The 27752-nt window shown below is 44.2% G+C and overlaps 1 protein-coding gene across 1 annotated transcript in view; it reads right to left on the bottom strand.

Moving 5' to 3' along the window:
• Positions 1-6944: 6944 nt before the first annotated feature.
• Positions 6945-27752, bottom strand: part of atrnl1a (attractin-like 1a) — a 251087-nt gene continuing 230279 nt past the window's right edge. Inside the window, 2 exon segments of the mRNA XM_030106400.1 lie at positions 6945-8606; positions 22713-22827. Of these exon segments, the coding sequence (XP_029962260.1) occupies positions 8485-8606; positions 22713-22827 (237 nt within the window). The 3' untranslated portion in view covers positions 6945-8484.

The following is a 27752-nucleotide window of genomic DNA, read 5'->3' on the forward strand; positions in this document are numbered from 1 at the left end:
CGATGAAGCAGAGCTCAGATCCTGCTGCAGCAGCAAGCTGAGAAACTGCACTCACACAGATAAACACAGATAAACACCAATCGAGACGCTCACACGCTGAGGGGGGAGAATGCAGGACAATATGGCGACGGCCGTAACACCAACGCTATCAACCTAATGGGCTTTGCTCGAGGTCGCTACGTCGTACTCTGATTTTCATATCAGAAATATTATTTCCATGTCCGATGAGGAGGAAATTTGGATTTCTACTCCTTCTTCCCTCTGTGTGGGTTTGATTTTTCCCTCTTTGTCTCTCTGGAGAAACTAATGAAGAAGATTTGTAATCAAGTGAAGGTTGTGCCTCCTGCCTGGACGGTTGTTCAGACAGGTGAATCTCCTGAATGACCACCAGAATAAAGCACATCGTCTTCCTCCAGACGTGACGCCTCCTGTTTCGTTTCTTAACTTTTGGTATCGATGAGGTGTATGATTAGACGCTTTACAGGAGGAGGTCTTAAAATTCCACATAAATCGGCTCTCCTGACACCGGTGTGAATTAGCACTGAATGAAAGCATCGCCAGGGATTTGCTGCACAACATGCTCAACTCCTGAGTGGCCAATTCCTGTCACTGTGACAAATAGACTGTGAATACTAATACACATGTTTGTGGTTATCATCCTCTCTGTTGTAATCAGAGTGTAATTGTTTCCAACTAGATTAACTGGCTTCTTGAGTATTTAGCACGGAATGATATTTACGTGTTCTGAAAATCTGCTGTATATTGTAAAAACTGACTAAGAATAGATTATATTTTAAAACTTATTGCTGAAAAACCTGAAAAAAAATAGGCTCAAATTCTCAATGGATGGCTTCAAAATGCTTTGATAACGCTGCTCTTTCATCCTGATCATTACATTGGTTTGATGTCCTGTAAAAAAATGTGTTCTTTACCTGAAAAGTGAACCGAAAACAGTTTTAAAGAAACAGGAAAAGAAAAAACTAGACGTTTCCATATATGGTTAAGGATCCAAAAGCGGTCACTGGATTAAATAAGCAGAGCTGAACTGTATGAAAACATAATGTCCAAGTTAGAAAGTCTGTTGATGCTTAATTTCCACATCTGCAGTTTTGTTCGGATGTTCACCTTGAATCGATTCAATCCATCCAGACAAAACTATTATTATTTGTATTGTACTTTGTGACTCTGAAAATTTTTGAAAATGAGATTTTCATTATTTTCAACTTAATGTTTCTTTTTAATTTTATTTGCATATCTGGAGTATTTTCAGAATGACTCTCCTCGTTACAACTGGTTACAAAGGCTACAAAAGCAAATGAAAAAACTACAAATCGATAAATTCCAGAAAACCACAATAACAAGGTTGAAGAGGATGATTGACTCATTAAAAAAAAAAAAGAGCCAAAATGTTTGAAATTGTTCAGAACGGCTCCAAAACAGGTTAAAAGTGAAAACGGGTAAAACAACCCAATTATCTGAATGAGTTAAAATCGGCCTTTTAATTTTTAAATAAAAATTAAGAATTAAAAACGCCTAAACATTTATATTAAAACAGATTATCTGCTGGTTAATTCACTCCTAGTTTCAGTTTGTTTTGGATTCTTTATTTTTCCCAAGTTGGAAACTCAGTTGTAACTTTGATACATGCATGCACACTGTAATCAATCAATTAATCATCAATCAAGCAATCAACTGAATGATTAACGATGAATTAATCAAAATTAATCAAAGAAACTGAGGAGAATCTTAGTTTAATAATTAAATTTTTGAAAAAATGTCAAAGTTTATGTATATGTTTCCAATAGAAATGTTTTTTTTTCTTGCAACTTGACCTAAAAGCTTTTTCTTCACTGAATTACCAAAACTCCATCGATCTCAAGGCAACAAAAGTTTTATAAATACACCAGAACAGGACAAAGTAGCACATGACAGAAACCGTTTCCTCTGAAATGGAAGGAAAAATGTTCCAGACAGAGCTGAGCGGTCACCGCGACCCGGCAGCCGAGCCGCCGCCGCCGCCGAGTCACCGCGGCCACGAGGCTCACGGAGTGCGTCGGCCGCCTCGCCTCGCCTCGCCTCGCCTCGCCTCGCCTCGCTCCCTTTCAGCCTTTGCACTTTGTGTGGCGAGATGATCGCTGGGCGGCGGAGGAGGGGCTTTCTTTCTCACTTATGATGAAGCAGTGCATGCTGGGACCGGGCGGAGGACGGCGTTTGACAGCAGAGACATTCTTCTCGGCGTCACTGACATTGGCCTTTTGAGCGGCTGTGGGGGGTGTGTGTGTGTGTGTGTGTGTGTGTGTGTGTGTGTGTGTGTGTAAGCGGCGGACAGCGCTGTTCATTGTCACCGTCACTCACCGCCCGCCTCTTCCCTCCGTCAGCTGACTCCACCAGCCGTCCTCCGATTGGCCCAGACTGACCGCGGCGATCGTCCCGTGACGGCATGAAGACTGAGGTCTGGATGAGGCGTCGAGCCCACGAGTGGCTCAGCTGACCTGAAACCCTCAGTGGGAGGCTGGAGGGGCTGGGGGGGGGGGGGGGGGGGGGGGGGGGGGGGGGGGCAGGAGTGTCTGAAACAAGGTAACAAGAAAGGCGGGGCGAACTGTGACGAACCGATGTCGGATGGCTGCACCGAGGAGCGAGCTGTCGTGGAGCTGTGGGCTCTGAGTCTGGCTCTGCAGGGTTTTTCCTGTTAAAAAGAAGTTTTTCTTTTGCGCTGTTTCCCTCTTTGCTCTTGTTCATTTGCTCAGTTTTTCAAACACCTGTGGCGATCAATACACTTTATAAAGCAGCTTTTTATGCCAGCAAGTTAAGAACAACGATGAAACGTCTGATTCAGTCACAGTAACTGGAGTTTCTGAGCTCTAATTCCTCTCCTGTAGTCAAACAGGCTCACTGTTCACCGATCAGTTACTATCTCTCTAAGCTTCTGTTTACTGGAGTCTGTAATCCTGAGCTGACGCAGTGACAGATTTCCCACAGTCAGTCTAGTTCTTCATAACCATTAACAACCTTCCCTTTTGTACGCTCCGTGTTCTGCTGTTTGACTTCATGTTGTAACTTATGTCACATATTTGTAGTTTTCTTATCAGAGTTTGTGTAATCAGTCTTAATCTACAGATTAATCTACAGATTAAGACTGGCTGTTTTGAGCACAGCTTTATGGGATTTTCTCATGTTTCGGTGGTGCATCCATTTCTTTTGTGGGTCCTTCTTCTCAGCATTACTTCACACGTCTGTTTCTTTACATTTTCATCATCTCTGTGCCACAATTTAAAAAAAAAAAAAAACAAACTTGAAAGTTTAAATTTTACAGTCAATGGAGACTGCTGAGCTGCTAAAAGTGAAGTCTGAGTCACTCTTTGGGTAGCCAGTCTTTATTTCTGAACTCGACCACTACTGAGAGAAGTTCGCAGTTTGCAGTGACTTCTAGAACTCTGCAGAGGACAACATGAGGCGACTGCACCGTTTCACTGTGAGCTCCATTATAAGAGCTCTTGACACTTTTCCGTCTCTCTGTATCAAATAAAAAAAAAAAAGTTTTAAGCCTGATCTTTAAAGTAGGGAGTGTGTCAGCCCCGTGAACCGAAACCGTGAGTTAGTTTAACAGGAGAGGAGCCTGATAGCTGGAGAGCTGCGCCTCCCGTTCCACTTTTAGGACGTGGAATAAGCCGCCGCTCGCAGAACAATGAGTCCTGATAGGATAATGTGCTGCTGATAACAGGGCAGAGGAAGACGGCTGTAGGCGTTCACATTTGGACAAAAAGAGGCCGTCAAGCTGTGACGGCAGATTTTTTTCAGAATCCGCTAAATTCACATGCGAACATGAGAACCCCAGTTGACGTGTTTGCACGTGTGAAGAAGTGGGAATAGATTTTTTTAAAAAAAGGAAAAAAAAAACTGTTGGTGCTCTTTGTCTCAATTTTCCTCCACCGTCTGACGACAGGTGAAACAGACGTGACAGAAGCGCCAGAGTCCCAGAGGAAGCAGCTCCAGTCAAACGGCAGCTTTAAAAAGCCAGTTTCACCTCCTGAGTTTCACGTGTTGGTGTTGCTCCCGACATCGACTGCAGTCTTCAGACGTCCAGCCCCTTTCATCATCGGAACAGGTTTAAAAACGTCTGAGATCAGGAGAAAAGGGAAAGTGCATCCAGCTTCCTGATGTGCAGGTATCGAGCAGAGCGCAGATGCCAGCAATCCACTTAATGCTAAATACTGCAGTCTTTCATCTTCCAGGAGGAGAAGAGAAAAAAAAAATCAGTTGAGAGCATAAAAAGGAGCACTTATCTCCTCCTGGTCACTAATGGTGGTGACAGCAGCATACTTGACCCCATGTAATGCTCGCAGGCCTTTTAAATCCCAAACCGGGCTCTCAAAGACACGAGGTGAAAGAAAGACAGACAAGACATCGTTGCAGCGAGAACCGCAAATTTCTTCATGTATTTCTTTACAGTCATGAGAATATTAGAATAAGAATTTAGTGAATGGTGGAACAAATGATGTTTTAGCAAATAGATCTGTGTTAGAGTACTACTGCCAATCCAGACCTGTTGAGAAGAAACAGACTTGTTGTTAACATCCCAAAGTCAAACTCAAGCTGGTCGTTCCAGTTCTGATCTGTGGCAGGATGATGAAAGAGTCCATCAGAGGATTCTGCTTGGATCGGTTTCAACCTGGATCAAAATAAGATCCACATGGATGTTTGGACCCAAAGTTACCTAAACCAGTAGACTGAAGCCATATGTTCCCCAGGTAATGGTACCGAGGTCCTCTCTTCATGTGACGTCAAAGAAAACATCCTCATCCTCAAAATACTTCAACCTCCGCTGTCATTCATTTCTGTGGCGTCACTGGTGTCGGCGGGTAACTGAAGGCATCCGCAGATGATCACTGATGCCGGAACTTTGTTGACTGTGAGATATTCTGGAGCGCGGCCAGGCGGCAGAGCGCCGCTCATCTCCTTCACAGGACGTGTGTCGATGCTTTGTTCTGCTTGTAATTCCCACATTTGCATAAAACTATCTCAATTCTCAAGATGTCGAGATCACCTTGACAATCCGGCCCCCACCATCTCGGAGACAAAAAGGCGTAATCCGCGGTCCATTTAAAAAAAAAAAAAAAAAAAAACCGCAGCGCAGAAACACAAAGCCTGCAGATGTATTTCCTCCGCTGCAGCACGAGGCGGCACGTCGGTAAACAACGTCCCGCTGCGACGCTCGCTTCACATGACAGTGTAAATATGCGGACGCACAATGGCCGCCAGCCACGCCTGGACGCAGGCCAGCTATTACTGGAGTTGACGAAATGACTGCAGCGACATTCACGAGGGAGGAAATGCTTTTGGATTACCGCCGCTTGCTTCTGCTTACGTGGGTTTTTTCAGAGATTTAAATGTTTACCGACACAAAAAGATACGAGTCCAAGGAAGAGGAGGGAGTGAGAGATCTTCATTCGGGAGGCAACTCGGTGATGGAAGGAGGGAAAATTCACTCATGTGTTGAATTACAGACTGTTCAGGGTGTTTTCACTGTATCCAGTCAAGAAAGCAAAACACATTTTAAGAATTTTTTTCTTTTTTAATGGTAGAGTTTGTTTGCTTAAAATGAACAAATTTTGTATACTTTTAGGACAGATTTTCCAGTTTTAGAGCTTATTACATTCCTAATGTGACTAGATTTATTTGTTGGTTTTAAGATATCTACTTAGGGAGAAGTGGCAGATTTTCTTTCTCTAAAACAAGAAAATTTGACCAAATTAAAGAATATTTGACTTATTGCTGATTGTTTCAGTGTGATTTCATGCATCCCTTCAAATGCTAATTGGTTTGGTGATTTATGTTCTTTTGATGATTAGAAATTAGAAATAACATCAATTTAACACAGAGTTTGAAAAATATTCATTCAAAACTCAACTTGAACATGAGTCACTTTAAATAATATTTTAAAGGGAGTAGCCTGGTGATCCTACTTTCTTCAACTTATGTTGTGTGTTGGATTGTTACTGTCTCCACCAGAACACAACAAATCACAGGTGTTTTGGATCCGTCCATGGCTGTAGAGGGTTACCTCGGTTCCAGGGCGTCATTTATAGAGTTTTTTTCCCTGCGTGTCACACAGTTTACCACCAACTCACCATTATTATAGCCCAGGTGTTGAAATGAAGTCCTGAATCAACACTTCAATGACGGAGTCAACGAGCAAACAAAAACTGAACATTCCAGGCAACGTGGGAGTCGTGTTACATTAGATAAATTAGGCTTCGTGGACGGGGAAACGCCATCTCTCACATCGAATAAATTCACAAGATCAGGAGAAAAACACTGTTTTGTTGAGCGAATGTGTCTCTCTTTTCTTCATAAAATTAATTTCAGCTGGAGCCGACACAAAGAAAGACAGTTTAAAGGAGCTTTAATGTTTTCCGTTTGCTGTGTTTTCACACAAATGTGGCTTTATGACATAAAAATGCAAAATTTACAGTGAAAAACGCATCGGGGATGCGTTCTAACGTCAATGGTTGTAAACGGGGCTGAATCTTGGTTGAGTAATTAATTTGCTGATTTGTGAAATTCACAAACAGCATAATGTGCACGATCCTGTTGAAACTTTACAAATGTCAAAAAGAAATATTTCAATCTGATAGCTCACACTATTCATGCAGCATCGTTTGAATTCCTCCACCAGCGCTCCCTTACACCAGTTTGTTGTGTTGCGTTAGTAAATTATATTTCTCGTCAGTGGTGAAGGTGCTGTCAGCGTCGACATTAATAATTATCTGTTTGTGTCTTCTGCAAATATGCAACAAACTAATTGCTGGGAGTGACTCATGGCGTTTTCTGTTTGCTTGACAGGAAGTCATGTAACACTCATAGCAGTGTCGTCTGAAGTGTCGCTCGTCACCCGGACCTATAAAAAGCCACACAATCAAAACGCAGAGCATCAAATCTAATCATCAGCATGAAAACCTTTTTAATTGGAAAATGTACAGATTTTAAGCTCATACGGACCAAAACGGCGTGTCGAGCTGCCCTTTGTTGTTAAGTTAAGCGCAAAAAACTGGTGCAAAATCACATAAAGACAAAAAAGGCCTGAGCGGAAAAGAGCCAGGCTCCACACATAGACGATACCTGTGCATACAACGTGACGCTACGGCGGACGTGCTGTCGGTAAAAGGTGACTTCACAACGTTAGAAGAGGATTTAACACAACAGATAAAGAGGATCTTGACATCTTTCTTCCTTTTTCTTTTTTTTTCCAGCTATGATATGCATAAAATATATATTTTTAAATGAAAGAAAACAGTGTGGGTTAAAAGAAAAGAGAAACAGGGTTATACAGCACAGATTTGCTCATATAAAAAACAATTATTCAGTCTCTGTTAAAAAAAAAAAAAAGTCTTAGTGCATTGGTAAAAACTTGCCGAAGTATTCTTTGACTGCAAATTGCATAATTAATAAATTTCACTTAGATATGTTGCGTTAAAGGTTGTGTGTCACAGATCGAGTGGGATGAAGTTCATGAGGACTGACGCCTGCGGCGGCCTCACAGCCGTGACGGGAGCCGAGCGGAGGTGTGATCAGTAGTACGAGTCCGCTGAGGCCGACCCGGAGGTCGCGCCGCAGCGCGGGATCAACGTCAGCTTCGCTTGATCAGTTGCATATTATCATCCTGATGTACTGGTAAAGCATTTCACTGGTAGTGCATATACAGATGTGTGTGTTGAAGATCCCACGGCTACAATTAGGAGCTTTTTGTCTGTTTTTTTTTAAAAATCGCAGAGGACCTGAGCAGTTACCGAAATCTACAACTCTGAACGTCGGCGTGGGGAGAACGACATAAAAAGACACAAATCAGTGTGTACATCCAATGTTTTCATAGCAAAATGCGGTCCTTAAACGAGCGCAGACTGGAAAGCGTCCACTCGGTGCTCACAGCGGATCCACGTGACGGGAATTCTGCATCGATCTGCGCGGCTCCTCGCCGCTCCTCAGCGGCTCCGTAAATCTGGTGGACTTCATTTCAGTTCAATACCTCTCACTGGAGCTCAAAGCCATTTAGTTTGGTTTATTAGTGAAAAACAACAGGTTTTTTTTTCCCTCCTCTTTCCCCGTCAATACGGCGGACTGTGTGACCGACAGAGGGGCGAAGCCCCGGAGACGAGCATGAAAATGAGAGAGTGTGACAGCTTCCCTTCTCTTCCTGTGGAGAGACACATTCCTGTTGTCAATCTGCAATTAGTTTCGACACAGAAGAAATCCTCTATGTGATCCGAGGCAGAAAGGAGCCTCCAGTGTCAACACCCCCCCCCCCCTCTCCGGTTGGCGGTTAAAATATCCTCCTTCGCGATCGAGGACGATCTAAACCCAATTCCCTCAGGCTTGGCCTTTTGTTTGCAGAGTCTCCCTGCGCATGCAGCCAGTGTCTTGAGTAAAATCCCCAGGCTGCGGGCAGGTCGGACGTGTCATATCGCCTTCCGGCCGACGCTCTCTGAATCATACACAGGTGCCTTGATGGTGCACGGTGTGTTTGCGGTGCTTGAGGCCGAGGGCTCTGTCTTTAAAGTCCGCCGCTCGCTGCTGAGACGTGTCCACCAGAGCGCTGGCGATGGCGATGCCTGCAACCCAAACCAGAGAGAAGGTCACCACAGCGAAACAGCGATGAGGGTCGACTCACTTCAGTCATGAAAACGTCATGGACAGATCAGAAAGGTTGATATCCTTCATAGCAGCACTGTTATTCTGAAACATGTTGAAATGACCTTACGTCTGCTTTCCACCCGTGAAAAAGTTGTTTGGAGGCTAAAAGTGCTGAAGTCTCATTTTTCATTCTACTTGAACCTGTTGTGAATCCAATCATCCAGTTAATAGAAATGAAATTGTTCATATAATAGGCCTAGTTATACGTTTGGAGGATAAAATAAGGAAGACTCAATCATGTTCCTATTGATTGAAAACAATCAAAGAAATTACATTGTCTCCACGTTTGGTTTCTTATTTATTTCTGCGTCTGTTTGAAATTACTCCGAAGAAAATATGAGTTTTCAGCTTTCATGGAGGTGAGGCGAGGAGTGAAAATAAGTAAAAGAAAAAAAAGTGTTGACTATCCCTGGTAGATGAGACAGGGGACAGATGATTAGATAAGTTGCGTTTTCATGCATCCACATGGAAATGGAGATGGAACGTTTTCAAAAAGTTGCAAAAATTAAGCAAAATGAAATGAAAGACAGTGAATTTCCTCTGTTCGACCCGCTCTTGCTCTCTCCTCCCTCGTCACGATATCCACCAACCATCTGATTGTCACGTCTCCGGCTGCTGTTCTTGCTTCGGCAGTGAGCCGTCTGACGATAACACCAGTCTCTTGTTTCCGTCACTTTCCATTTTCGCCGTCTTCCCCCCTCTGCAGGAACTTCTGCATGTTTGACTCCGGCTCTCCACACCTCGGCTCACATCCGCGGGCCAGATGCAGACAGGCGTCAGCTGCCTCGCAGCATTGTCTTACCCTGGCAGCAGCGCAGTCGTTAATGTGGATTTAGACTCATGGCTGGTCTCTCTTGTGTTTGTGGGTGTGTGTGTGTGTGTGTGTGTGTGTGTGTGTGTGTGTGTCCCACGCCCAACAACCGCGGAGCCTGACAATGCATGGTCATTACGACGGGAGCTCAGTCTGCCGGTGTGCGGGAGCCAAAGTAAACAAAACAGGCGAACAGCGGCGGGAATCTGCTGTGCTCTTGATATGATTTGGATGCAGGATGTTTTCAGCATTTCACACTCAAGTGATTCTTGTTTTTTTTTTTTTTCTTGCAGTCGGCGGAAAGGGGAAAGCCGATTACACGGCCGCTCTGTGTGCGCCTGTGTGCGTACGTGCCGGCGCAAGTTGAGTTCTACAGGTGCACCTGTGAACACGCATATTTTTGCAGAGTTGTGACACAGCGAGGTGTGCAGTCAAACATGGCCGCCAGCGGCTATTTGCTCTGTTCATCCATGAATGCAGAGGGAAGATGATCGGCTGACAGCACCTGGTCTGCAGGAATTATGTTTTTTTTTTCTTACTTTATTTTACTTTTTAATTTAATGTTGTTTGTTGTCACGACAAAGAAACAACATATTTCTTTCTATTACTGTTCATAATAATTTGTGGCCTTATTGAAATACCTGTTGTATATTTGTATGCCATCATAGCTATACAGTGTTTGGTTCTGGCGAAGATTTTAAAGTAAATTACTACGTGTGTCTGTGGTTACATCTCTATATGTGAATTTCTGTTGCAGTCCTGTGATTATATTATCTCTACACTCTCTCTGAATGTTTATGAAATACAAATACGAATGTCCGCTTACTCGCAGTGTCTTGGTTCAGTACAAAAACAAAAACAGCACCCACTGGTGGCCCAACATGCTAACTGTAATAATTTCTATGTTTTTGCCTTTTCCATATAAACGGACATTTCTTTCAAAAAGTTGGAAACGTGAAACTTTTCCGGAGCAAAGCTGCAACAAAATTCACTTGAAATTGTGTCGCGTAAACGAGGCTTCAAACGAGGTTTCTGTTAGTGTATTCATACTTCTATATAACCATGACATTAGCAATATGTTTCTCCTCCACTAGGGGGCAGCTCTGAGTAAACATTGACCATTTCTATGGCAACAAACAAGCAAAGGTTATTTTTAACAAAGATGGCGACTGTTGAAAAGTCTGTAATAATGTCCATTTTGATAACGGGAATCAAAGAGAGGAAGTGTTGATGATTGTGAGGCGTTATGTTCATCTTGTTTGGAGAACGGAGAGTTTTTTCTGTTTTTACTCTTGATGATGAGCTACGATCCTCATTTTAATGTTTTTAATGTTCATGCCAGACAGGACAATTCACACAATGTCATAACACTGTTCTCCTTTGCTACAGCAATCGGCTAGCAGATCATTTAAATAAGTTATTGACGGATGAATGGCAATATATCAGACATACGGTATGCATTCATCGTCTACAAAAAAAACAAGGTTTGTGTTCCCTTATCTGCATTTGTTTATCTTCCGAGTGTCTACTGTGTATTTTGTTCGTTAGTCTTAATCTTGCAAGAACTCTCAGTGAGAAGTCAGTGGCATTGGGCAGAAGTGTGCTAAATTAATTAATTTGCAGAATTTGCAAAGATCGCGGAACAAAAACGACGATCAAAGCCTTTGAAATTCCATTAGCTCCAATGAAAGCATTTGAAATTATGAGTTAGAAAACACGATCAATAGTGTGAATGACAACGGGGAATGAAAGAGGACGTTTAAGGAATAACATTTCAGACATTATTCAACTCTGACGAGAGCCGTCTGTACCAAAACACAGGCTTCTGAAGTGAAGACATGGTTAGTGCTCCTTCTGATTTCATCTGTCTGTATCAGACGTGTGATGAATTGACCCTGCTGATACCCTGAAGGGGACAAAGTGGAGAAAGAAAATGGATGAAAGGATGAAAGCAACAGGTGTCTGCAGCAATCATTTCAACTAACAATCTCTATAGTTCACACGGTGTGCAATCACCACACACACAAAAGGTCAAACTCTGGCGTTCACATCAGAATCCACTTCCAGAGGCACACACAGACCGGGGAAGTAAATAAAGATCATTTCATGATGTGAAAACCGAGTGTCTCCCACTCATCAAAAAGGCTTTCACCTTTGACAAATTACCATCGTAATGGTGTTGATTTTTTTCCAGGTGAACAAATGCGTTTCCATTTGCAAAATTAAATTGGTCAAAAGTAATCAAATTACGCTGCAGGTGAGTGCAGGCGCTCATTTAGCGGCCGTGGCGACCGGGTGCCTTAATGTGATTGTTTTGTCAGGTGAGTTGTCGCATCATTAACCCTCTGTTCTTGTCTTCCTCACACACACACACTCACACACACACAATCTCTAAACCCCCTCCACCTCCTCGCGGGATCATTAGCGTGAGAAAATATTCCCCGGGAAGAGGTATCGGCACAGGTCCGAGGCAGGAAACTGGGCCTGCAGCTGGCAGACATCTGTGGAGGGAGGAGTCTCATCGGTCCCTCATACACACACCTGTACGGTATCGAAGAGTCGACTAACCTGCTTCGCATGTCGTGAAACAGAGATGCACCACTTCCATGAAGGGGAAGAACATCCAACTCAAACAAAAACAACATGGATTTAAATATTTCATAATCCGTGAGGCTCTGAGCTGTAAACACTGTCAAAGAACTTCAGCAGATTTCTCGAGTGCAGGCAAGATGCAGACCGAGACTGAGCTGCAACATTGTGACACACCTGGCAGAAATTCAATAAAGAAGTTGGAATGGAAGATTGAACCAAATTCCACCAAAAGGTACATTCTGATTGTTTTCTGTTTGATCATAGAACATTATGTCAATATTCTGCAGTTGGGGTTGGGTTCGGAATGGTTTTGTGGAGACGTCCTGCTGAAAGCTTCAAATCAGGATTTCATGGGGGACGTCACGCGAGTTCTGTCCGTCATTAATACACTGTCAAAGGTTCAGACTGGTTTTCTGGAGATTTTGATTGGGTTAAGACTGAACTTCTGGGGTATAAATTGGGTTTAGACTGTGTTTCTAGATTTGGATCTGGGTTCCCACTGTTTTATTTTTTATTTTCCTGGAGTTTGAACTGAGTTTGTTTATCCCAGTGATGGGTTGGGTATAGAACAGTATAGAAAGGCGGCCTTGGGTTTAGATTGGTTTCAAGGTGTGTGTACTGGGTTTAGACTAGGTTTCTGGAATTGGGCCAAGGTTTAAAATATTTTTAAGAGGTTTCAAACGGGTTTAGCCTGATTTCTAATATTTGCACTGAGTCTACACTGGTTTTCTGTAGTTTAGACTGGGGTTGGACTTTTACCTTGGTGCCCGGTTGGTTTAAGAATGGCTTTAGAACTGGGGGTAGACTACTCATCTGGAGTTAGGCCTTGTTTTATACTGGATTCCTGGAATTTAAACATCGTGATCACTGGTTTTCTGGAGTCTTTTGCTCTTCCTTTTCTACTTCATCAGGTCAGTTCCAGCTTCAGCTATTTCTTTATATGACTTAAGATTTTTCCACAGATTGATATTTGCTCCATGCAGGACCTGCACTGCATTTTACAGCACAAAGAAATGGCAACAGCAAATGTAGAGAACACAACAGTGAAGCCAGGAGCGTGATGTTATCCGGTCCTCATGTCCACACGGTGAGTACAGGAGTCCACAGAGTGTCTGAGGGGGCAGACGGATGGGGGGGGGGGGAGGTGACGGAGGAGTCTATCCCAGCGGGGCGGATGCTTTCAAAGACAGGGGGGATCAAAGTATCGGAGATCCATTCCGGGTCAATGGAGCTGGGTTTCCGAGCTTTGCCCTCCGATTCCTGTCAAGCATCTATCCAGACGCCCAGAGGGAGACGGTGGGACGCGAGGACGGTGTGAAGAGGTTGAGAGCAAGAAAAAGGACAATGAAGCTGCAGAGAGGCTTTCAAGTCAGCAGTCACAGCCGGCGTGTGATCTGAGCGACGCCGGGAGAAGAAAGACTCTTTCACCTTTAAAAACTTCATGTTCAGCTGCAAAGGAGGGTTTTATCCCAATAATAGAGGTGGGGATTTTCAAAGAAACTCTTTTATTTGGCCTAATGTTTCTCCTGTGTCTCAGGTTTTTTCTGCCTCATGAAGGCTTGTTTCACTGAAATACTACACTTGAATTGAACGTTACACCTTTTTGTTTGTGAACTGTGAATTATGAGAGAAAGGCGAAGTCAAAATTACAATTTTTCACAATTCTGGATTATAAAGTTTTCACAATCATAATCCAGAAGTATCAGGATGAAAAGGGTAAAACTGAATCAAGCCAAATGTCCTGAGTCATGTTGCATAATTTTAGAATTTTTGCTTCTGGAATCTGCTTAAGAAACACTTTTTTATTTTTAAAACTGATTCTTAGTATAATAAATAAATCAAGGCTTTTATCTCTGGCGTTCGCCTCCTATTAGACTGAATTTATTGCGACATCTGGCCGTGAATGACTGAAATCAATTTCCTGTCCGGGGATCATAAAGTTCACTTCGGCGTTCGGATGAGAGCCAAGGTGTGAACGATGCAGCAGGAGGCTGGAGACGCTCGGTCAGGAGACACAGGACAGGCGAAGAGGAGACCGGAGAGAGCTGCTGAGGAAGCTGTGTGAACAGCCAGATGATGTTTTCCAAGAAAACTGCCTTCAATCTTCCTCATCTATCCTGTCAATGAAACGAAGCTCTGATAAAGTGGAGTTGGAGTGTCTGAGTCGAAGTCCCTGTGACCTTTGGTTTAACGTAGATTTCTCTAAACTGTGAAAATGTGTCCTGTATATATTTTGATGATTGTAGACCTCACGATCCAATTTCAATGGATTGTTCCTCAAACTGTAAAAGCAGCTATAATAAAAATAAAGGTGATTTTATAAGAACACTGGTCTGGAACTGGAAGAAAGCTACAATCGAGCCGTGCTTCAGTGCTGTAATGTATCAGGTTTGCTGGCGCTCTGTTGATAATACAGTCTGCTCATATTTTGCTTCATATGCTGGCTTGGAACTTCAAAAAAAATAAAAAATCCTATTTAATTTGCAGAAATTGCACTTAAAACCTGTCCGCCACTTCAAATCAAAGAGACAAACGGCCACTTAAGAATAAGAGGATAATGATGATATGAAACGAAGAGGGAGGGATGGGGATGAGAGGATTATATTTTCTTTTGCGTTTCTCCTCAGCTGCTTCGGAGGAGACCACGAGTGGATTCATCAAAGCGGAACCACAACCACTTATCTCCTGTGCTCCTCTGCTGCAACATGCAAATCTTGTTTTTTTTTTTTTTTTTTTTTATCATTGGGTGAGGGGGCGTCGACACGGACCGTTACCACGCGCTGCACTTGTTCGACAACTCCTTCATTCACTCCCCTCTTCAGTTTTCCTCCTCCTCACTTTTTAGGAACCTGCGTCTCCTCTGGAGCCTCTCCGTCTCTTCGCTCGCTCGCTCTCTCTCTCTCTCTCTCTCTCTCCTTATCTCCCATGTTGCTCTTTCTATTTATACTCACAAAGACTTCCACCATATTACAGTACCTGTGCTTTCTTCCCCACGTCTATCTGCGGCGCTGAATAGGCAGATTAGTGCTGGAAGAGGCGGCTGTGAATAACGCTGCGCTTCCGTCTCTATTGACCCACTATCTAAGCTCAGAAGAGAAGCAAATCAAACCCAGAGCTTCAATTTTATTTTTTCTCTGCACAGTTAGGCTAAACTGAAGGGGGGGTAAAAAAAGAGGAAGAAGAAGAAGCACATTCTGGTAAATCCATTAATACCACTGATTGAGTTCCACTTCATACAGAACAATAAAACAACTGCAGCAGCAGGAAGCGGAGCGTAAAGCTCTGATAGAGGGAAAGCCGAAGTGAATTACGCTGCCGAGGTGGACGAGCGGTGGATGGAGCCAAAAATAAGATCCCTTTCACCGTTTTCCTCCCCCCCTCCCCTCACCCCTCCTGTCAGTCCGACTCCCGTCCGCCGCCCGTCACGCCGGGCCGCTGTGACTTTAAATCAGTCAAACCGTCGCTCGGTGGTCAAGCTGTCCCTCTCCTGTGAGAGTGGCTCTTAGAGTCAGGGACCATGTGTTCGCTGTCCGCCGCAATTTGGCTGACAGCAGCTGTCAGGCAGTCTAACTGCAGCTTCGCTCTCCAGGATTTCCGGTTGGATTATTGCACGCAAAACTTTGATTTGACTTCAAACAAAGAGGTATCTGTCGTCGTCATGCTGCCGTTAGACGTCGGCGCGCTCCACATTCCAGTCGAGAAATATGCCACACGAGAGCTTGGAGGCTTCGTCTGCTGCTGTTGGTTGAAATCACATCACACAGAGGAGGCAGTGGTCTGAGGAAACCAGGAGAGAAAGTCTTCAAAAATATCTTATCAACAAAACGACTGTCTCACAGGTTCACAGAAGAGCACCGTGTCTTAAAACATAACTGCTGCTAAAGTTGATGAAAATGACCCAAACAAATGACTCCACTGAGAACAACCTCAGGTTCGGGGTCTTGAAAGACAGAAGGAGAGCGAGATGGGGACTGAACCACAACCATACCAATTACACCTGTCTTAATACTAACTAAGGGTTTATTTGTAAAAATGTTGACTTCCTCAGCAATTAAATACAACGATTTCCCTTGTGCAGTGCAAAAACTGCAAAAATTCAAAATCTTACCAAGTTCAAAAGTCTTGTTTTCAGTCAAAATGTCTCATTTCACTTGATTTAAGATATATTTAAGATACAGAGACTTATTTCTTGATTTAATATTCTTACATCATGATCTCTTTTTAAGTGAAATTCACTTGCTTCATGGACAGATAATTTCACTAGTTTTAAGACTAATTTTCTTTAATTTAGTGTTAATATCTTGTATTTAGGTTATCCTTTTTTTGCAGTGTGTTCAACAGGTGCTCTGCAACAAAAAAGTCTAGAAAGGTAAAGCAAGGTCTGCAAACTTTAATGGAAATAAACGTTTCTTTTAATCTGATATAAAATTGCTAAAAGCTGTTTAAATGGCTGACGTGAAAATGACAACATGACGATTTGGGAAAAAAGTGGTAAAACTGCCAGAGCAGGTAACAACTGTGGCTCAGTTCTTGGGTCATCTCTCAATGAGAAAGTTGCAGGTTCGATTCTCCACCTCTCTCTGAATATACTGGATGAACCGAGTACCTTGCATGACAGCTGCCAGCTGTGTGTGAATAAGTGTGAAGTGTGTTGGAGACTGCTCAAATGATGGAAAAGTGCTGTATGAGTGAAATTTGGTTGCCATTTACCGCATGTCAATGTGCCGTTGAGCAAGACACTGAACCCCAAATTGCTCTGAATGGATGAGTTGAGCCTCACATGGCAGCTGTCTCCAGACAAACAATGCAAGGCACTCTGAAGAGCTGCTGTGATTTAGGAGTAAAATCCATTAAAATAATTCAAACGGTAAACCTGCTAAAGTCACTAAAAAGTTAAAAAAAAAAAAAAAAAGTGTGTTATTCTTTAGGTTTTTCTATTCAAAAATTAAATATGTTCTGTGACTTTATTTGAGAGGAAATCCGCTTTGTGGATCAAGAAGTTGCAGATGCCTGAACTCATATTGTGAACTGAATGTCGCTAGTTCGAATCCCGAGACCAGCAAGGGGTATGCAAAGTGAAACCTCCAGCTGGTCTCCCAGAACCAATGTGAACCCCTGAAGCAACGCTCAAATATGCTAGGCTGAAGTGGAGCATCATTTTTCCTGATATCAATAACAAAAGATGAACTATGCAGAAGTCTTAATGCCGTCATACCGTTACTGGAAAAACAGAAACAGTTAGCGGTTGGTTAAAGGACTCGGTTCAGCTTCCAGGAGCTGATATGAGCGTGTCTGCTGTGGGGGAGAACATGAACACATTGTTATTCCTTGATGATTCCAGGCTTAAATGGAATAAAAACAGAGGAAAAAAAGGAAAAAATGAGTTGATCTGCTGGCGGCTGAGAGCTCTTTCCTTATATAAACGTGAGGGTTCGGTTAATGGTAACACCTCCAGGGAGCAGAGCGAGGGAGGGCCAGAGCAAAACAAAGAGGGAGCGCCGGGGAAGGCCATCTAAAACAGGTTCGCTCATCCAGGATTCCTCTTGAAGTGTCTCCCGCCGAAGGTGGGCGGAGCCAGCCCGCAGTGACTCCACTTCTCTACACACCAACATCAATGGAGGCTTTCTGCCCGACCCGACGCCAGACGGTCTCCGGGGAGCACAAATGGGTGGGAGGGCTGAGCGGAGAGGAGCGAAGGCGCGCTGTAGGTGGGCGATGTGTTTCTGTAAAGCCCTTTCATGTCCTCCTGGGTGGGTTCGGAGTGGTAATGTGCGAGCGCGCACCGGGATGTACATTACTGCCGGAGCTGAAATCACGGCCGGTAGCTCGCAGTGCGACTGAGACAACCACACACACCCGAGCCTCCATGAAGAGACTGTTTGGCTAACCTCTTCAGAACAACACGGAGAGTCTCTGGAGGAGAACCAGGAGCTATTATCGGCCCTAATTTCCTCAGAATGAGCCCACTTCCTGTGTGATGAGCTAAAATAGTAGTTAAAGTGGTGAACACAGAAAGGCACCGGTGCCATTCAAATGACCTGCAAGTGGTTTAATCAGGAGATTTGTCTGCACTGTGAATGCGTTCAGTGGGGATTGAAGGAATTACTGGTCTAATGACAAAGCTTGGAACAACTCCCAAATTACTTTCCAATTTTAATCAATCAGACTGGACTGGACTGGACTGGACTGTTTTGTGTCTGAAGCAGAAGAAAAAAACCTGCGGTTCTACGGTTATTTGATCTTTACAATGAGTGTGTTGAATCTGTATTTCTATTTTAGCACTTACACACCAGTGTCCGTTTACACGGCATCGGCAGACACACTGAAAGCCGTGCAGTTAGCATGGCAGTTGGCACGGTTTGGCTCTTAGTGTTTCTAAAAAGTCTCATTTTCGTCCGTTCACACATTAACGGAGCGAAACTGTGGAAAAGCTTTAGATATGACCAGCAGGGGTGGAAGGAGGGGCTCATGGCTGATTCTCTATCCTGACTTCTGGAATATCATTTAACCCCAGAAAAGCCTGAATAAACGTGGCTCAGTTAGTTCGGGGACATCTGGACGACCTCAAATAGCCTCCAGCCGCTGCTACGCAGATAAGTGGCAGAAATGGAGAGATGGACTAATGAATATGCTTTCACCATTTAACTCCCCGTAAAGCAGACTTCCTCTAACTGCTGCCTGTCCTGATTTCTTGATCGTTTGAGCCATTCACTGGTCGTCCATTTGCTCCTAATGCACTAGCGTTACCATTACTACGTCTAGTGTCTTTTTTTTTTTTTTTGATAATCATAATTACCTCTAGGTGTAGCAAAGCTTTCTCTTCCTTTTTTTTTTTTTTTATTATTCTCACACACTTTAAATGTCTTGTTCCTTCCTCCTGAATTAGACTCCAGACGCCACATTCTGACTCGCCTGCAAAGTGCCTCTTTTTCTGTCTGCTCTGCTCGTTTCCGCCATCAGGTGCTCGGCATGTCGAACGCTTTGCTTCCTGTCTGGAACAGCGGACACATCTCACACCTCCTCCAATTACACACAGCCCACCTCACCAGAACTGCCGAGTGACGGCGGTCTCCGGGAGAGCTGCAGGGGAGGCTGGAAACACAAGCCCGCCGCGGTCCGGGCCGACTCCGGCGTGCGGTGAACGAGCGGGAGGTGGAGCGGGGCGGAGGAGGAGGAGCTGGACGGGAGGAGATGGGCCCCGTGCTGACGCTGCAGAGCGCCGCCGGCCCGGGTGCTCGGTGATTTCCGCAGCCGCTCGGTGGTCCGCCGGAGCCGCCCGGGGGGATATCGCGTGTCGTCCGTCTGGAGCGCAACGTGAGCTCAGGTGGGGGGAAGTCAGGATGTCTCATTGAGGGAACAATTGATCCAACAGTGAGTGTTGGAGGGAAACCGGGCAGGTCTGACCCCATCAGGCTGACTTTCAGGTGCCATATGTCCGGAGAGTTTCTGTCTCAAACCGGCACCGTCGTGTAAAACAACCGAATCCGACCATCTGCTAGAAACATTAATTCTGTCAATCGACTTCTTTCCTGGATTTTTTAATCTAACTTTCTGCAACAAAGGAGAACTTCACCCTTAACTCCTGTTAATAATTCAGTTAATTTCATCCTATAGAGCAGCGTGTTGTGTCTGATCTGGACTTAGAGGAGCTGTTTTAATGTATTCCAGTCTCTTATTGTCCTGAGTGTTCTTGTGTTACACGTTAGCCTAGATAGCCTCATTTTTCAAAGGAGACTGGATAACTTCTGTTGTTTGTGCCTGGAGTCACTGAAAATGCAACTTTATGAAAACACCTCCAAAGGTGGAACTTGTTGAAAATGAGAGAGAGATGACATGTTGATGGATGGATGTGGGAGAAGTATGCCAACAATGGATTTAAAGATGACGTTATAAAAGTCTTCGTCAAGACAGTGATGGCGAATAATTTAAGCATTAAAGTGTTTGATGGATAAGATGTTTATATTTAGTTATAAACCTTAGAGCTCTGTGATAATCTGATCCATCAAACAGACTGCTGTGGCTTTCATCAATTAAAAATCATCATAGTCCCAAAGAGGGAGGGAGGAGGCAACGACAAGCTGTTACCTATTGACAGAAGAAAAAAAAAAAATAGAAAAGAAAAGGATGTTTTGATGTATCCTGATTCTGATCTCATCTGTGCTCATTGATCTCCTGATTGGCCCTGATTGTTGTCAGCTGTGCTTTGTTGTCTCCCTCCAATGTCTGAAGAAGTTCCGTCTTCGTCCACAGAGCTTTGTGTTGGTGCTGCGTCTCGTCGAGGTTCACAAACGTAATCATGACACCAAACAGCACAATTATGGAAGTTAGTCCAAAAACGAGTCAGGCTGCAGGAAATGGGTCTGAAAAAGGTCAGACGCTCTATATTCAGAGACCGCCGAGAAGGTCAGCTCTGTGTGTGTGTGTGTGTGTGTGTGTGTGTGTATTACGCAAACTTTTATCTTGTGTTTTTCTTAGAGATGTATGAAAATTCATTTAAAAACAAGTAAAAAGTTTCACATTGTTTTGTTTTCATTTCAGAAACACTTTTTGCTTCTGCTTTGAGGCTGACCGCCGTTTGCACACGAGCAGCAGAAACACTGACTACGATGTAGTTAACATGCCAGGCCATGAGTCGGCACTGTTGGTCGCTTTTGTAATGAAACCACACACACACACACACACACACACACACACACACACAAACACACACAAACGCGCGTGCGCGCGCAGAGAACAATACGTTATGAACATTAAGAATGGCGAGAACCTGGACATTTGCTTTTTACAGGCGACGATTTGGACGTTATCACGGGTGACTCGACTACAAAACAACCAATCTGGACAGTAAACTGGAACACGGACTGGGAGCCACGCCACTCTGGAGGCCTCCGTCCACTCGCTCATGTGTAGAAGAACTGTTTGCCACGGCTGTGCCGTCGCAGCGTTTTCAACGCCAAAATGAAAAACGGCCTCCAAGCTTCACACCCCCTGACATCTCCGCCGTCCCGCCCGGACTCCGGGGTCTCCGGGACTCCAGGCTGTGAGCCGCCGCCGCTCCAGCCGGCCCTGCAGCTGAGCTTGCGCGGCAGCAGGCCGGTCGGATTACCACGAGAGCCAAGAAACATCCCCGGTCTTTTGATGATGCCTCGCATGTCCATCATGTTTTAGTGTGTTTACGCAGCTCCTGTTTGAAACGCCAGAGCCTGTTCGACGTGTATTCTGACGAGAGGACTCAGGGGGCGGGTGGGAACCGCAGCTCGGCTCGCCACATCTGGAGCCTTTTCAGACGTCGTTGAGCCGCGGAGAACAGTTGGTCCCGTAAAGCGATCATAAATGATTTGAACTGCCTCCACAGCGATGAAGACGTTGGGATTTCATGGTTCAAAGACAGCTGACAGTTTACAACAACAGCCACCATCAAACGAGGGTGGAGAAATGACCGGCGCGAGAGTCGATGCTTGTTTATTGTAAACAGTCACATTAGCGTCGCCTGGAGCCTGACAGTTGGACATGAACACACACTGCATAAATACTGCAGCTGATGATTACCCACAACCTGCCGCTTTAAACTAAACATGACTGAAGCAGCACTTCTTCCTCCTCTAAACCCCCTTAAAACGACAACTCTGAACATTACTGGACCCTATCTGAGGCCAATAAAAGAAACATTTCTGAAGGATTTGGAGTGAACGCAGCCGCCGCCGTTTGATACATCCTGCTAACAAGAGCAGACGTTAGAAACGTCCCCCTGGATGGACGGCGGACTGAGAAAGGAGGGACTCCAATCAGCCAGTCATCCGCTAACAAAGACCCAGTGACAGCTCCGGAAAGACCGAGACGAAGAAAAGAGCTTTAAAGGAACTACTTCTGCAGAGTGAACTTGGAGGCCTTTATTAGAAATTCTTTCACTGTGCTTCAGGGTGTCATTCACCTTCTCAGCTGACCATTATGAAGACAATATCACAGGTTAAAGACTCAAAAGCTCTTTGTTTTTGATTGAAGGCTTCACTCTGATGGGGGTTTTGGACGTAGATTTCTAACTACTGCTGCATGTGGAGAAGGAAACCAAGAATTTTCATCTTTTTCTTGGAATAAAATTGAAATATTTTGTTTATTCGTCGTGGTACAGAGGTTAACCCTGTTGTGTCAGTGAGATGGACCCAGCTCTGACCTCTGTTGGTGAAATTTCTCAGAATTCTGTCAGTGCAGCAATGGATTTTCTACTCCTCACTGATTACGACTGAATTCTCCTGCAGCAGCATCTGAGAGGACAGCCAGCGGCTCCTTTTACACGACCAGGTCTTCAAGTGAAAATGGAAAACTTTCATTGCGTTTTGGATGTCAGTTGTTGTTCAGTCACTGAAAATAAAAATACAACTTAATGAAAAGGGCTCCTGAGATGAAACTTTTTGGAAGATGCTGCGACTCTGTCTCCATGGAAACACGAGATAACCAGTTCTTCTGTACAGGCGCGAGGTGATGGACAAGAGCAACGTTCTCCTCCAGAGCGTCATGACTCTCAGTCCACATTCTCCTGGATTGTGTTGTTTTGTAGTTGACAGTCACTGTAATAACAAACCAGTGTAAAAGATGTTGGTTGTGTGCTGTGCGGTGGCCCTACCTGACTGTCCGGGTGGAGGGATTCCAGACGGGACTCTGGGCAGGTACAGCAGCACAGTCAGGACGCCTGCTTTGCTTCCCCAGCACGGCTCCATGGCGATGGGCTTCGGCACCGCCTGCACACACACACACCAAGAGAAAAAGGCTCGGCATTGTAACACACTGTAGGAAGGCCTGGAAGCACAAAGATGCTGCTGGATTCGAGGTTTGCGGCATCATGTGAAAAGTAAAAGCCAAGCGAGTGGGTTTACAGCCAGGAGGATGATAGACTGATTGATGATCTCAGATGTCAGAACAGATGCAGACACCACAAGCTTTGTATGTATGGGGAGGTACACTCCTGTCTCGTTAACGGAGCAGCCAGACAGTCTATCTGCACGAGGCAGCAGACTCCCAGGACTCCAGCTGCGATGGCCGGATCCCCGCCGCCGCCTCCACCAGGAGCACGGCTTCCAGCTGGGGCCGTCTGGCCGGCTCGCCGGCAGCCCGCGGAGCGCCGCCTGCTGCGCTGCTGATGTAAGGCTGGTGGGAGACCATCTCATCCGTCTCTCCGGGTAAGCGCACAGATGTTTGGGTGCGGCCCCCCCGCATCCATCCTGCTTATGTGCGGCTATTCAACAGTGCCTGAATACGGCCGGCCGCAGACTTTCTCATCTACATCAATCCGGAGCCGCCCTGCACTGTCACGTGAGCATTCACAAAACCTCCAGTTTGGTCTGAATTCAAACATAAGCAGCCTGATGTGACCTATTCTGAAAACCTTTTGACCTTTCTTAAAATGTGGACAGAAACATAATTACCCTGACATATGTAAAACGAAAATAGCCGTCCTGTATGTACAATCCCTCAGGGACGTTCTGTATATACTGTGTGTGGCTGTGTCTTCCATCACAGCCAATGTCTGGGATCCAGTTTCCTCTAATCTGAATGCACGGCGAGGCGAAGAGTCGCTCAGGTATCGATCCGGTTTGACCTTTCTGACACGGAGCACCACAGAGGTCACCGCTTATAGACCTGCTTCGTACTGTGGTCTGTGGAGGACTGAGACATCCAGAGGCACACACACATACACACACACACACACACACACACACACACACACACACCGGTAAGCCATAACATTAAGACCAGGAGGATTCATCTCAGAGAATCGATCACTTGGCTGAAGAGGGAAAAGCTCCATGACGCCGTCCAGCTGGTTGTCTCTTCACCACGGCTCTCAGAGCAGAGTGAGACGTATTCAGCAGAAAGTGAACATTTTGATCATTTAGAAGCAGAAAAATGGACAAATGTAAAGATTTGATGATTAGATGATATCAAAGTCTTGGTGTTTGGGCTTTATATGTTACCTGGTTTTCAGTTTTTCTTTCATTGTTTTCTCTCGATTGCTCGTCTAATTTTAGTTTTTGTTAGAGTTTCTGAGCTAATTCTAGGTAACAATGGGCGGATCTCAGGATGCACCAGGCTGGGTTCATCACAGGACATGTCCAGTTCATGGTCCGTGTCTCCATATCTGTGCACGTTCTCTCCTCTTGGTTCTGGTGTCTTGCTGATTAGGGTCTTGATTGTTGCCAGCTGTTTCTGGTTTCTCCTCTCATTTCGTTTGCATATCAATCCCATCCTTTCCTTGGTTGTTTTACTACAGTACTCGTCCTCGTGCTACGCTAGTTCCAGAGGGTTCGGGTGACGTGATCTGACTCACTGATGCAGGTGGGGAGTGAAGGCTGGAACACACGGTCCGATTCAACAGAGCGGACCATGCCTTTGAAGCAGTATTAATAACTGAAATCAACAGTCATACACATCTGTTCCAAACATAATAAACTCTCCTTGAAGGTCTTGATGGGGTTGGCTTCAACATGTGTCATTCTAATGCTGATAACCTCAAAGCAGGCAGAACTTTCACCTCCCGTCATCTCTAACTTACCCCCTGTGGGGAGAAAAGACGCGACCTCAAAGCATCCTCAGACAACATGAGAGTCGTTGACGGATCTGTCAGGCTGCAAGAATACAAAACAGCACTGGAAAGTGTGGATAAACACCATCTGTGATCAATAATAGTAAACGAAAGCTGTAAACAAGCCAGGCTTTGAAAATGTTTGATTACTGAGACTAAATTCCAACATTTTAGTGAAGTAACAGCAGACAGCCATTAGAGGCTCCCATCAACTTAGCAAGTTAACACGGGTGAGCTGGACCACCTTGGTACAAACGCAGTGCCAACACACACACACACACACACACACACACACACACACACACACACACACACTTGCATCTACTTCTGCTAATAGGTTTAAGTGCTGGAGCGTACAGCATAATTAGAAGAGGCTCCTCTGTTTGTTTTGTGTTTTCAGAGTGTCAGGAAATGATGAATTTCTCACTAACTACACACACACCACACACCACACACACACACACACACACACACACACACACACACACACACACACACACACACACCCCGCAAGTAGAACTTCCTATTAGCGAGCGCTCTTTCGACTGATTGAGTCAGTTTGCAGACGAAACAATGAATCAGTGTTCCGAGGATGTTCTGGAGGAGACGGGGAACAGGAGAGACGCCAGAGCAAACAACAGGTGTGTGTTCGAGCTGGAGATGATCAGCTTGTTTCCTCCCTTTTAAAGCAGACTTCACTCATTAGCGGAGGCTTGAAACTGCTTCCCGAAGCAGCGGGCAGCTCCCTGCTGTTGGAGTGTATGCGTGTGTGTGTGTGTGTGTGTTGCGCGCAGTCAGGATCCATGAGCGTCTTTGATCTCACATGCATATGAATCAGCTCGCACTCACAGCCATGCTAACTTACACCTTGTTTACGACTCACAGTTTCCTCCAGGAAATTACCGCTGAGTGGTTGAGAAAGATGCATAAAAGTTCAAATAGACGAGGAGCTGCAGGAGTCAGGGAAGGGTCACGGGAGTGCGGGAGTGCAGACGTTTACTGGCTGATTTAGCCCAGACGATGTGTTGACCACTGTTTGATTCTAACAGTCAACTTAGAATTAACTGAGCTGATTTTGGGGGGAAAATAAAAGAAGAACATTTTCTAACATTATCTTATTGAGTTGAATTTTTCTTAAACACTCTTAATAAATTGTTTCTATTCTATTCTGTTGAAATAAATGATCATGATTAACATCTTTAAGCACCTAATCCTATAAGATCTTGACTAAATTTGAAAGATGTCAAAAATATTATCAGAAAAAAGTATTTTAAAACAAAATAAACATCCTCCCACATGAATGCAACTTCATAGAGACCGATCTCACAAAGATCAATTCGTACTATGGAAAAGTTGTTGGTATTTATTATTACTTGTTGAGAAAAGGTGCAACTATTATACTTTCTTGATCTTTGTGCCTCAAACTTAAACGGTTCATAATAAGCTGAATGTCAATAAATAAATTCAACACAGAAAGCGTTGCCTCCGTGGGAGAAAGAACCTCATGTGGTCACGTACTGCTTCCAATGTTTTTTTTCTTTTTCTTTTTTTAACAACAAGTCACTTTTCTGGATAAAAACACATTGTTTTCCAGACATTCACAGCATGCAGTTATTAGAATTTCAAAACAGAATTGGGAAAGCTTTTGAAAACATTCAGCAAGGTTGCCAGAGTATTTCTTTAACCTACATGTTCTATTCAAGCAGGCAAAGGGAATTTTTTTTTTTTTTTTAATACTATTTTCTTATTTTGAGCTCAAAAAGCTTGAACCACATCATCAAGAGGAGATTACATGTGAAAACATGGAAACAAGTCACATCCTGAAAGCCACTGAAGCATGTCTGGTGGAAAGAAAACAGTTGCTCGCGTCAACTTTAACTTGAAGTCCCAAAACATGCCTATATTTCCGCTGATATACTTAGAGATCAATCCTAGTCATAACTAACTAATTTTTTTTCTCAATGGGCAAAAACACTTTTACTGAAAATAAACCAAGAGATGAGCTCCAAACAAGCTTATGGTTGAGAAGTATTAAACTAACATGCTTCAGTTCAGGGGCCACATCCAGTTCAGTTCCATGCTGAGCGGGCCATACTGGAGCGTTTTACCTCAGGCCTGACGTCTGACACCTCTAAGGCTGCACCAGTCACATCTTGGCCGTTTTTTTTAAATCTTGCTCATGAAGCTGAAACTGCCCCATCCCATCATGTAAATGTGTTTCAACAGTGGTTAATAACATTCACACTCCAGCTATGAATTACCTGCAAAGTAAAGACCAATGCGTGTGGTGCTGGATGAGGAGCAAATTTAAAGACGCCTTCATTAGACTTGCCGCATAACGATGAAATCATGGAAACCTGCAACTGCGAAGCTCAAGAGGATCCACACAAGGTGCAAACAATGTGACAGTATTTTCTTATTTTAGGCTCACAAGCTCGAGTGTGTTATCCTCTTTGGAGAAGAGCGATTCATTATGGAAAAATGTTGAAGCAGCCGCAGACTCAAGGAAAGGTCAACGAGTTGCATAGATTAACATGTGTGTGGTTAATATTCAAGAGAAGGCAAATTGTGGTTTGACATGTCTTCAAAATGTCAGAAAAAAGGAGTATTATGCTCTTTTAAACAGATTCTTTTTTTCAAAGGCAGGGAGTCACATTGTGCTTGAAGCTCCTGATCTGATCAGTCAAGCTCTCCTGATTCTTTGCATGTTTTGTTTTATAATGATACGTTAAATTCTAAAGTTTTAACAGAGCAAAGTCTTTTTATGGACTGTTCAGCCATTTTCACTTGACAGGTCATTTCTAACTGACGTGATTGACGGTTTCAGAGTCACATGAAGCTCTTTAGCCCCTCGAATGAGGCTCCAGGAACCTCCCAGAGGATCACATATGACCAGACGTTTCATTTTCCATACATACTAATGAGCCTTACTTCTTGGCCAATAAGAAAAAGATGAGAACAAAACTGATTAAAACAGCAAAAAAGAAACACAATTATAGGAAAATGGCAAAAAAACAAAAAACAAAAAACAGTTACAATGGCTAAAATGTCAATAACACAGAACAAACATAAAATGGCTTAAAT

The sequence above is a fragment of the Salarias fasciatus genome, chromosome 13, assembly GCF_902148845.1.
Source record: "Salarias fasciatus chromosome 13, fSalaFa1.1, whole genome shotgun sequence".
NCBI lineage: Eukaryota > Metazoa > Chordata > Actinopteri > Blenniiformes > Blenniidae > Salarias > Salarias fasciatus.